General features: G+C 36.2%; 1 protein-coding gene across 2 annotated transcripts in view; it reads right to left on the reverse strand.

The window, feature by feature from the left end:
* CTNNAL1 (catenin alpha like 1) overlaps positions 1 to 12,980 on the reverse strand; it is a 56,650-nt gene that overhangs the window by 9,569 nt on the left and 34,101 nt on the right. For both annotated transcript variants that reach the window (XM_068194803.1, XM_068194813.1), the window contains exons 7-11: positions 11,921 to 12,121; positions 10,004 to 10,090; positions 6,834 to 6,992; positions 5,305 to 5,397; positions 4,841 to 4,991 (exon numbers count right to left, since the gene is read on the reverse strand). In XM_068194803.1, coding sequence (XP_068050904.1) covers positions 4,841 to 4,991; positions 5,305 to 5,397; positions 6,834 to 6,992; positions 10,004 to 10,090; positions 11,921 to 12,121 — 691 coding nt within the window. The remainder of the gene's footprint in view (positions 1 to 4,840; positions 4,992 to 5,304; positions 5,398 to 6,833; positions 6,993 to 10,003; positions 10,091 to 11,920; positions 12,122 to 12,980) is intronic.

Genomic DNA, 12,980 nt, shown 5'->3' on the forward strand with positions numbered 1-12,980 from the left:
AAGATCACTTTTTCCTTCCCCTATGCAGTTTTGCAAAAGATGAATGAGCTAACAGGGCACAAGCTGCATAACCTTTTTTTTTTCAGAATGCAGTGTTATTCGGCTATTAATTGCCCAAACATGTATCCAAGCAAGATTTCTCCCTAAAGACCAATACAAATTATGAGAAGTCATTTACAACATCCTATACATCAAAACATCAGCTAAAGGGCATGTAAGACATGCCAAGAACAAAAGTGAACTTGCAATTTTAAATGCTGCAGCGTAAAAGATCTCCTTGGAGCTATGTAAAAACTTGTTGTGTCTTGTTAAAAAGTTCAAACACAGAAAGCTTTGACATAACAAATGGAATAAAAATGCTCACTGCAATGACACAGTACTTGCACACACAAGGCAAGCATTCAGAATTACAGAAACCAAATGGAAAGTGGTGGCAAACAGAAGTAAGAAAATAAAAATTGCCTTTGCTCTTCTAGTAATTCCCGTTATTTGGCTTAGCAAGGTTTCGTTGCTCACCATATTCAAACAGAAGAATGATCTAACTATTTCTTGGAACATTTTTAAAAAACCCTAAAGATCACAAAATACGCACACAAAAAACATACTTCACTGGACCCACAGATACCAGGCCTTTCAAAGGAGCAGATCAACTCACGTTAGAGATAATCCTACTTAATCCGAAAATACTTAATTCCATCAGTGTAATCACAGGACTTTTATTTGATTCCATTAACAGAATATACATATATAATTTTTTAGGTATGTCATTTCCTTAGTTTGTGTGTCAGATCTTTGCTATTATATCAAGAGGCTTTTTTCATCATATGATGGTCTTCTTTTTATTTTACTCTGCCTTTGTTTTTCCTAATATGTTTTCTGAAACATGTTTTTCCTTTTTTATTCTTTTCACTTAAAATTAATTTTCATTATTTCATTCTGTCTTCCAATTTTCTGCTTCATACTAGTTCCAATCCTGATTTTCCCTCCATAATACTCCTATTTCTACTTTTAATTCCTACTTTTGATGTCACTTCTTCTCTGAGAGAATGGCAGCATGCCTGCTTCACTCTTCTTCCTAGAATTTGAGCTTACTAATTCTGATCTGTATCACCTACACACTACCTACAGATGTTCAGAAATCTCATGGTCATTCAACTCCTCTCAAATCAAGTGGTCAAAACAAAAGAGGAGGACAGAGAAGTATGTTATCTTCAGAAACCATTTTCTCACTTCTTACCCCAGTAACAAGGCAGCAAATCAGAAGATTATTTATTTACATTCTTCTCCACCATGTTCAAACCAAAACGTTAGAAAAAAGAGACTGGCTGTCATCCAGCAGCCTGGATTGATGAAAGGTACTTTTGTCAGGTGGTTCATCTCAAAGTGTAAGAGCCTCAGAGTTAGGCATCAAATGGAAATGAACCAAACAATGCCTCTGTGGGCAGAATCAAACTTCCCATGCCTGGCAGGAGGCACCCTCTCGAGGAGCCTGTCACTCTCCTCACCCCAGCCTGGACACACCAACACTGTGGAGAAGGGGCCACCTCACCACTGGATTAAAAAGTGTTTTAGGATTGAGCAAAAGAAGGACAAGTCTACCTTGCTCTACAGTTCTGCACAGCACAGGAATATTTCCAAAATACAGGTGAAGGTTACTGAGCTGTGGTGTGCTCACCAACTTCCCCCACCCCATCGTGTCTGTGAATCCTGCTACCCTAAATAAGCCCTTTTCAATTTAGGCATGTTCTGGTATAATTTCACTAAAATTGAGTAAAATATTGTTTCACTTTCAAGCTGAATCCAGCTCCTCCATCCATGCTCCCTGAGGTGCATTTGGAACCTCAGTATGAGAAATACCTCATTTTATGTTATGAAAAAAAAACCACTGGATAAGGAACTATGTAATTGCTCGTGAAAATAAAGAAATGAGTATAAACAATGTGAATCTAGTGTAATCCGAAAAATGCTTCTTTTATTTGATGTGTCCAGCACATTTAGTCACCATTCAATTTTTGCATCTTAAGCTGTATTCTGAACTCTCTAACAAAGCCAAACATTTAAATTGGTAGTACAAAAATACAAGTTTTTAAACTGAGGAGAAAAAAAATATACCTCTTACTGTAATTCTATCTCATCTTACATACAATCACAATTTTACTATGAATAAAGCACTTGATACATTTTAGTCTGTAAAATAAAGACACTTTTACCAACCTCAACATTAAGACAAGTGTCATGAATGACAAGAAGAATAAAGCCTTATCAAATATTATGAAATTTCATAGTGTTTGGAGGCAAAAGGTTTGTGAATGCCACTCCTATAATCTCTTAGCAAGTAAATATGTTCGTTTCATTTATTTACTAGATCCCTACTTGTGTTTTCTCAGAGAAGAAAAATGTTGGAAGTGGCAAAGTAACTTCAGAGTATTTTCTGGTAGAAAAAAGGTGGGGGTATTTGGGTGAGATTTTTCCCCTCCCCCTTTTTTTTTTTTTAAATAAGAGTCACTCTGAAGTCCAACAAGAGAAAATAAACAAACAAAACCAGATTAGCCCACAACAGAGAGGAAAACTTTGTAGAAGACAGGTGGATATCAGAGACAAAATTACTTCTAAGTACATAATTGGTGGGTACTATGAAACAATATAGATTCAAAGGAAAGCCTCTTAACTAGGCTGGGCCATGTGACAAGGAAAATGAGATTCCTTAACAGTGTTTTAGCAATACAAGATCTAACACACCCAAGGCCACAGGGAGAACACAGGCAATGCTCGGTATCTTACCAGTGGTGGTATCAGAATGTTTTATGCTGAAAGAAAGACTGAGGAAATGAGAGACACTAAAAAGAACACCATTGTGTGGTTATGTCAAACAACAGAAGTCTTCACTGCATCACTCATGATGACCTCCAACCTGCTGAGCAGCGCCTACCCATTCTCCTTTCCCTCCTTCAAGCAAGGACATTGGGTTGCCCTTGTGAAATGATGCTTTAAAGAAAGTGGAAAATACCCCTTATAGAAAATGTGTTATTTGCCATCAGCAGCTCCAAAAGAAAGTTATTAACTACAGAGGAGGCTGGGCATCTGACATCAATAACAGTTTGTTTGGAGAGCCAAGGATATGCTTTGCTGTGGCTGCATGATTCTCATCCTATTACTTTTAAATACTGTAATATCTATATCTATCTATCTATCTATCTATATATATATGTATGCACACACACAGAGATAGATATAAATATATAAAAAGTTTATCATTCAACGTTGCTAGACCATTGTATGAATATGAAAAAATATTATATATTGCATGATCAGCCCTAAAGGTTCCAAATTTATTCTAACAAATTAACAACAGCATAATAGCATAATTTACATTTCATTTTAAAAAATATTCTCTTTAAGGAAAGCAAGTTTGACCCTGGCTCCCAAAACAAACAAACAAAAAATTGTCTGAAAGTTAAAAGACCCATAAACAGGCTCTCTGACTGCTGCACATATTTATGTTGCATTTCAGACCAAGGTGGAAGAACAGCTGGGATAACAATCACGTTTTTCTCAAAAGTCACAAACTGCCAATAACCTAAAGTATACACAATTATTGTAAACCCTCTCACAATTTCAACAGATGTTTTCTTTTTACAAGTCCTGAGGCTCAGGCATACACTCATTCACCAACCAGCAGCAACAATTTAAGATATTACACCCCATGATTGGTTGCTACTCTACTCAAAATGCTGGCAGTAAAGAACTGCTTACACAAAAAATCAAGAACAGAAATTTAAACTACAAAATAAAGTCTGAAAATGAAAAGAGGTCTCAATAGCAAGATGAAGTACTGTATCATTGATGAAGTGTTATCTAACCTGAATAAGGATTTACATTTTCTGTATCTTAGATACAAAAAATTAAGTACCCATATTTAGCTAAATCTAAGCTTTTGAACCTGAGCGATTTTCTTAAAAATACAAGACATTCAGTATTACTATATATTACATTCTATCTGTATGCAATTATACCTTAAAGACTGAAACAAACATGTCACTGTTAGAAGTATGACAGGCTACACTAAAGACATAATCTGAAAGAAAATTACATGGTATAAAAATGAAAACCAAAATACTTTCCATTTTGAAGGTAAATTACCCTATTCTAAAAGAAGACAGAGATTTTTTTTTTCCTTAAGATTCCAAGCTTTTCTTCTACATGTTGTACAAATACCAATAAACTTACCAACCAGAGAAAATATCCCAAGATTGCGCAGAGTCGTCAGAAATTCCATCCAGGAGAAAGGACAGCAGTTTAAAAATCAAATAACTACATTCACTACATTATGAAGGGAATACAAGGCAAGCTGACAGTACAGAACATATATGTATATATGTATTTTCCACAAACACAGGACATTAATTAAACACGTCACAATTCAAGTTGTATCTTGACTGTCATGAATTGATGATATGTCCAAGCCAAAAAAGAGGGGTGGGTGAAACCCCTACACCCCTTGTATTTGGACACTGCTGGCAAAGAGCTGTGTCAAACACTTTTGTGTCCTTTGAACAGTTCCATTTGATTTTGCTAAAACTAATCCCAGTGCAAAAAATTAAGCATAGCTAATCTTAAATCAGGCCTTTAAATATTTGGTTGCTTGTATTTGAAAAAATCCAATAAGCAGCCTGATTTGACATCTATACAAACCCAACATATTTGTGTATTACTACCTAGATCCCACAGGATGTGGAACTGTTTACTGCACTCCACTCTTAAGAAAACACAATTTCCTAAATCATACTTAAAATTCTTAGATTTGAAGTTACATTTTTTTATTTCTACACAGCCTTCTTACCTCTTCTTCCTTCAAACACATCGTTGATTTCTCTTAACAACAGAGACATGTCACTCAGTTGAGACTCCCAGGCCTCGCAGAACACCTCAAGATTTTCTTTTGCAATCTTGCTAGATGGATGTAATGCCAGGGTTTCTGCGGCAGAAATTATCTGGACGAAGAACAAAGCATTTGCTACTGCAAGTCTTAGTACATAGTGTTCTACATGAATTCACAAATGCCTCCCCAGGCAACACACAAAATTAAACTGTTACTATTACGTCTTTGTAGTGTATTCATCTGACAATTGCAGGCTTGATGATCTTTCTTGTGCGTTCTTTTAGCTACCACCCAGCATTAGAGCAAAATTCCTGCTTAGAAATGAATGCTTTGAACAGGTAAACATTAGATCTCCTAACAATTCACACAAGTAATTTTTATTGATTTATGTGTAGTAGAAGAGGCCAATTAAAAGCTGAACATACCTGTGGGCCAGTGACCTGAAAGGTATCCTCTGCATGTATGCAAGTTATTTCAAGGGGCTCAGTTCCAGAAACATGCCTCAGTAAGCGACACATCTGAATTATAAAAAAAAAAAAACATGAAAAGAATTGTAAAAAATGTGTATTTATTAGTAGTGAGAAAAGGTGTACATACAAAAATAAGGTGTACGAACAAACACAAAGTTATTGATTGTCCTTTCAAGTATTTACTGGGGACTGCACAGGTGGGTGCTTCTCAGGGAGAATTAACAATAAAAATGGAGCTGAATCCTGACTTGAAAAGTGTGGAAAACCACTGAGAGAAAGGGAAGTCGTAATAAGTAAAGCAAAACAAAAACAATTTCACATATTTATGACTGAATAAAACTGAAAATAAATACACACATATAGAACTTGGAAAAACTGTAGAATAAATAACTTTAGCAAAACAGGCTTATTCAGCAAGAAGCAACCATGTGGAAAATTTAGGCTTTCATCATCGAGTGGACTAAATTATCTTTGAGCAAATCAGTGTCAAATTAGTTTAGGGAAGTAATACTGTTTCCATAATCTTTTTTTTAGGAAGATTAAGAGTGAACTTTGGGTTGAAAAGGAAAATGGAAGTTTTCAGATCAAAAGGAATTTTTAAGACAGAGACAGCACATATGCAACTTATTGCACTGTCCATCATCAGACATGCTGTAAGGTCTCACATGCAAGCACTATTTAACCTTCTGGTTATGCCTGGAAAAAAAAAAAAAAGTGTCACTAGAACACTAAATAGCCACAGATCAAGGAGACATTAAAGTTGAAATTAAAAATTCAAAGCATTGCTCTGCCAGTCCTGGAAGATGAAGGGTGTTGCTTCTGCATATTCATAGTTCTGGGAGGAATCCTCAAGCCCTGTATATCATAGTTTTTTAGAAATGAGTATTGGATACCATTCAAGTACAGCTGCTGGCATCACCATATTTCAGATCAAAGTGATCTATATTTCTATGTCTCCTGCTGGCATAGGTGCCTCTCCTCATCTGTGAGAGAGACAGCAACAAGGTACACGTGGCTGACATCCCCTACATACATTGCTTTTAACAAAGGAGGAAGAATTTCAGTGTCCCTCTTGACTGATCTTCAAAAAATCAAACTCACGCATTAAGAAACTTAACTGTGTATCTCCAGCATTCTTGATTCAGCTATTGCTGGATGCCTGCTACTTGAAAGAAAGGGGTGATAATTTCCTCTTGGACCTAGAAACTTGCTTTTTTTATTAATATTTTAGGCCAAATGTCTACATAGAGATTGAATCTAGATCCATTGGGTACAAATATAAATCTGTTCTACAACATTTGCATGCCAGAATGACATCTCTGGCTCAGACCCTGACAAGAACAATCCAAAATTCAGCAGCATACTAGGAAAATAAAATAAAACTACAAAAACACAAACCAAAACCTTCCTAAAGAACAGACTGATGCAAATTCAGCCGCTCATTTTCTAAGTGCCCTATACAATGAAAACAGATGTTAACTCACCTCAACAAGCTGTTCTTTCTGCTCTGATAGCTTGCAAGTATATTCTGCTACAGCTTCAAGATTTCCTTCTACTCCTGTGATTTTTAATGCTTTGAGAACCGTATGATCTGTATGGTATTTTAGAAGATCTGCTGCCAGAGATGTTGCTGCACTGTGGACCTTCAATAGCATTAAAAGAAGGAGAGAGAAACCATGGAACCAAAAAAAGAAATCTATCCAGTACCAAGTCAAACAAGCTTAATTTTTCAAGAAGCAAAAAATTTACTGGCATGAAAGATCATATACAGCTTGCTTATTATCTGGAGTTTTCATTCTTCAATTACTATTCAAAGAACAAAGATAAAATCCACTGCAATTAAAAACAAACCAACAACAAAAAGCCAAAAAACACTCCCCACAAACAAGAAAAAACAACTTCACAACCAAATATAGAAAGAAACAAAAGAGCAGCTGGGTAACATGAGGCCATGAAGTTATCACACTGCTTCTTTCTGATTATGTTACAGCTGGGGAGAAACCAGGTGCATGAATCTGTGGGTCACCAAGTTCAGCATAAGCAAAGTACAATGGCCATTCCACTTCTTCTAAAGAACACACATTGAACTGTGTAAATCAGACTGAAGCCACACAAAACTGAATTTATAATATATTAGAAATTAGAATTGTCAGTGATGCAAAGAAAAGCTTAAATATAATCAGCTTGTGACACAGCCTTAGGAAAGTATAAAGCACCTTTTCTACAGGGAGATGGGTCTGGATGAAGTCTCAATCTCCCTACACTCCTAATAAGCAAGAAGAAGCTTCTCATTTAAACACATCTCTAAATCCGGACACACACTCAGGCCCTCTTGTGAAGGACCCTGACTGAAAACAGATATCAGTGACTGCTGCTGCTAGTTCTAGTAACTAGTCACTAGGTTACCTGCACCCTGCAATCAGCCCCATCTTAAGAATATTGCTAAAACCAAAATAGCAACCTCTTTAGAAACAGCAGAGTATGCTCATAGGACTATTTTGAGTCTTGCAATACTGCACTCGCTCTGCTAGACTAGACTGAGTACAGAACAAACTTGGTGTTCAAGAGAAAGTATTTTTTCAGCTCTTATGAATGCAATGAGCTTGGAACTCACTCCATAGAGAAAAGTGTTTATTGGAATGGTATGTTGGGGTTTTTAATTCACTGGGCTCCATTTTTTTACACCTTTCCTCTGGCAGTACTTCCTGCACATCCAGAATTGAGTTCTTCTGGATTTGTTTTTTAATTTCACAACAGACAAGACAACTGAATTATTGCCTCAAAACCTGCTGCAATTGTTTTTTAGAGGGGGAAAAACAAGCTATGACAACCTGTTATAAACTATTTATATAACATTGCTCACATGGCATTAAAAATTAGCACAAATCACTAATCCCAGAAATGAAGTCAGCTCTGAAAAAAGGATATCTGAAAGGCTTGTAATGTTGGAGTAGGAGCTGGCAATTCTCATTTATATGTAGACTACACAGGGATCACCTTTTCATTACAGATTCTTTTCATTCTGATCCAAAATAGAAATGTACTTCTACTTAATGCTGCCTCTGGTCATTAGTGGTAAAATCATCTCAAGAAAGGAATATAACTTCTGTTTCTTCCATAAAAAGACAGAGATGGGTAGAGAACTACTTTAACAAGGCTGTCTTTTGTTCTCAGCCACTCAGGCTCTTGAAAACATTTAATTAGTGTCACAATATTTGAATTTAACCAGTAGAAATCCTGGTTGCTGACTGCTACACTGCAGCACCACAAGTCAGACTGACAGGACAGCCTTCAGCCATGTACAGAAGTATGACCACTCTGGGATCAATTCAATCACTACACAGAGAACAACAAAAAATGACATAATTTTCTGAACTTACTTTTAAGAGCATGAATCCTTTCTTTCACACAACATATTCCACCCACCTGTGGTTTTATTATCAATGCAATTAAATAGTCACATCCTAATTTGATTGGGAACTCTTCCACCTCATTCAGCACCTGGGAACAGTGTTCCTCAAAAAGGATAATCTCACAGTTAAAGCACTGTGAAGTGCTCACATTCCAAAGAGAATGCCATTTTGGAAAAGCTCTGCTACTTCCATAATGGTGACCAAATTACAAACCAGAACATAATGAAAGTGCAAAAATTATGTATCCTCCACTTTCTAGAGCCCAACACTCTGCCTGACAGCAGAAGTGCAACTGAACTGAAACAGACTGAAAGCACTTTCAAATCTTCAGGACAGCTGCCGGAATTATAGTCCAGAAGACAAAATTTCTCATTCTGCCTATGGTAAAAAAGGGGAGCATGATTTTTTCAGCAGTTAAGATTTTCCAGTTACAGCAGCTGACAGCTCAGCCTAAGCAAGTTCACCACACTTCTCTAACATCTTTGCACTGTTCTGTATTGAAACTCACTGTTCTTAATCTTCATTTCTCCATCTGTTTAAAAGAACAGCAATTTGAAGCAGTTGAAAAGATAGCTGAATCATGTGCAAATATTTAGGAAGGTGCCAGAAATCAGATTCTGTATTTGCTTCAGTTCTGTGGAACAAACAAGGCAGCAATGCTATTCTTACTAGGAAGGGTGAAGACCCTGAGCAGCAAGTGCAGTCCATCTCATGTACCAAATGAGGCAGCTATTCCATGTGTGTGTGCAAGCTGACCTCAGCATACTTGAACTTAGGAAAAGAATAACGATTTACAACAGACACATACATAGCTTCCAGCTGCTGAGGAAAACAGCCCTGAGTGTAAGGCTAAGGAAATAAATAGGAAAGGTTAACTACAAATAAACTGCAAAAGTAATTTATTAATTTAGGCACAGACTAGAAGAAAATGTATTTACAAACAGTGATGCATACATCTCCAAGGGAAGTTTGCCTTTACATTTAAAATAATGATTACATACATAGTACTTACTTCCAAACACTTCTTTTTTGGGTTAGCAATGGACCTATGAAGCCAACAGATTTCCAATCAGTAAGGACAAAGATGATGTAGCTAGCTCCATGATGTTATTCTGATTTGGTTACTCTTGTCTACAAGAGTAGGCAAGGCAACAGTCTTCTTGGGTACAGGATCCCATTTTACAACCTCACGTATGAAATTCAAACTTTTATTCACCTTATCTTGCTTAAGCTGCACTTACCTCTCTTTTAAGTTCATTCATGCACTGGCACGTTTTTAAAATGGCTACTTCCAAGTCTTCCATGAGATCCTTTGTCTTTTGGTTTTGCTACAAACCAAAGAAACCAACAAGACATTACACAAAAAACCCAGCAAACCCCACCTTCACATCATATGTCATTAGCTCAAGAAGCTTTAGAAGACAGCCTTTCCTTTCTAGATGAAATACTCTCACTTGTGCAGCTGTGTGTATTCCACTAGAAAAATTATTTAATAGAAACATTTATCACCAAATTAAATCTAAAACCAATTGTGATGCAATCTGATTGACTGCTTGTGTTCAACAGGAATTTATTTCTAAACCTCATTGAGCTTTCTTCAGGAACAGGGTTTCCTTGAGATCTGCCAGAAATCTTCTACCTGACCATCCTGAAGTAAAACAAACATTTAAGGCATTTTTTAAAATATAAACACCCTTTTAAAATAAACCGGTACCTAAAAATGTTACACCAAATGTTCTATATTGAATTATAAAATGGTTCTTCAGAATATTCACCTTGCAATGAAACTGTTGAGCTGAAACCAAATATCCACCTCAGTGAGCTGTTATTATTTTACCTGCTACTGTGTCTTTAATCACAACCAGGCTGGGTTATTTATTAATGAAAATTCTTAATGCATAAGCACACATGTGCACATCCAAATATTTCCACAGATCATATATATGCATAATCTTGAACTAGGCTCTCATTTCTATCTCTTGAAATGTAGCCTGTAAATTATTTAGAGGTGATTATTTTCCACCAGTAATAGAACTTAGAAATAACCAAGTATCCTGGTTTTGGCTGGGATGGAATTAACTTTACAAATCTGGCATGCTGCTGCTTTGGATTTGTGATAAAGGCAGCGCTGACAACATGGCGTTAGTTATTGCTGAGCAGTGTTTGCACAGCTGCCTACCAGGGCTAACCACCAACACCAAGCTAAACACAGGTTTAGCTCCTATAGTTAGAGGGAGTCTATGCAATTGATATTCTGTATGTGTCTTGTTTGTCATAATAATATTCTGTATTATCAGGAAAATTTATATGCCCTTCAAACTACACTACTGCATTAAAAACACCTGACAGCAGTACCTGATTCAAAAAAAAGGAACAAAAATGCTTTCTCGTAAGAAATACACTCATTTAAGTAAGTATCCTACACCAGGACACATCTGCCTTATTTCAGAGTGTTGATAAGACTTTGTGCTATACATATCCCCAGAAGCAAGACTGAAAGCAAGTCAGCATCAAAACCAGAAGCTGCATTTTCCATCTCTGCTTTTGCTTCCCCTTTTGCACGTATCTTCTATCATTTTCAAGGAACAAGTAGGACAAATTATAGAGGCAAGCTTAACATGATTCTTTCTTAAAAGCTACCATCATTTAAATAATGTAAAAAAGGACAAACAAAAATAGCCTTATTGTTTCTCTTCTCTCTCCATAATATTAAAACCCAGTCAATTTTTTACAATGTTTCCCTTTCCAGCAGTTTAACGGTTTCCGTTGAAAACAAGAAAGAAAACTGTAGTCACAGCTATGGGATCAAGACAATTGAAATCTCTGAACTACTCCACCAAAAGAATTCACTGTTTAAGACTGTGCAGTGATACTTCTGTTCACTGCCTTGTTTCCACTACATCTTCATTAAAATTAGTCTACTGCCATCAGTAGCCTAATTTAGCCATCAAAGACTCAATGAAGCAATACCACTGGGGTAGGGGGAGGACAGAACATATGGAAGCTGCAAAAGCACAGAACAAACTGTGGCTTCCTTGATCAGCTCCCACTGTGAGGAATACACCCAGTTCTCTCTTCGTAGACCAGAAGAAAGACTGCATTCAAAATTTCTTTTCAAAGTAGAGATGAAAAGATTTACTTTGCTAAAAAGCTCTTACAGCTTGCATCCACACTGAAACCAGCTGCTCTAGTTCCATTTTAGCTTGTTTAGACAGCTCCAAAATGTGCTCTCTGTGCTCATGACTGGTATAGGCAGAGTCTGTGAAGTCTTCTGTATGTTCCAGGATAACTTCCAGCATTGTTGAAAGGTTCTCTTTTGAGAGAAAATAAAGATTCTCACGGAGACCTTCAACCTTATTCTGAAAAAGAAGCATGTCATTTCCTTGAGAATTTACGTGATTTAGTTGTGACGCAAATGCAGAAAGTAGATCTATCATTTTACATTTTATTTTTCTCCTTAATGCTTTTTAAAATTACTCCCATATTTTCAAAGTAATCCAACAATTTGCTTGTGTCCAGACCTGCAGTTTGGGGTTTGGAATGTTTCTTAAAAGTGATAATACAATCAGCAGTTTACTAGTCACTTATCAGGAATAGCAGCAAATACATCATTGTACTCTTTATCAGGAATAACAGAAAATATACCATTGTTCTACTGGTGTCAATAAAAAGTTTCTAAGTTCAGGAAGTTTCAGAAATTAAATATATGTTCCAATTTTGTTTGATCCTTCCACATCCATGTAATCCATTTTGAGTAGTTTTCTAAAAATGTGTATGTAGCAAATTTAATACTTTGGGGCACTCTCAAAAAATTTAAGTGGAAATTCAAAGAGGGGAAATAGATAAACAAATAAATTGAATCAAAGTAACATGCTCAAAAGCAGTAAGCCATGGTTTCTCATTAACTCTTCTTAATGGAGTATGAAATTTAGAAAAGCCTTTATGAGGAAAAAAGTCCATTGAGCTACAGGATACAATTTCAATTCAGAACATTTCTTTTGAATGTCAGTTTACTCTTTTAAAAGTTTGTATGAATATTGTTGCATGCAGTTTTAACAAATTAACACTTAAAAAGCAAGAATTCTCAAACAACAACTATTTTAATGAAGGTCTGATCACATCCTGATACTTCAGTTTATTCAATGTCAATGCATCACCTCAACAAAATATTAGTTCTGAATGTATACTGTTTCAGAAGAAGAGGTGTATTTTGGCAAT

This window comes from Anomalospiza imberbis, chromosome 1 (genome assembly GCF_031753505.1).
Source record: "Anomalospiza imberbis isolate Cuckoo-Finch-1a 21T00152 chromosome 1, ASM3175350v1, whole genome shotgun sequence".
Taxonomy (NCBI): Eukaryota; Metazoa; Chordata; class Aves; order Passeriformes; family Viduidae; genus Anomalospiza; species Anomalospiza imberbis.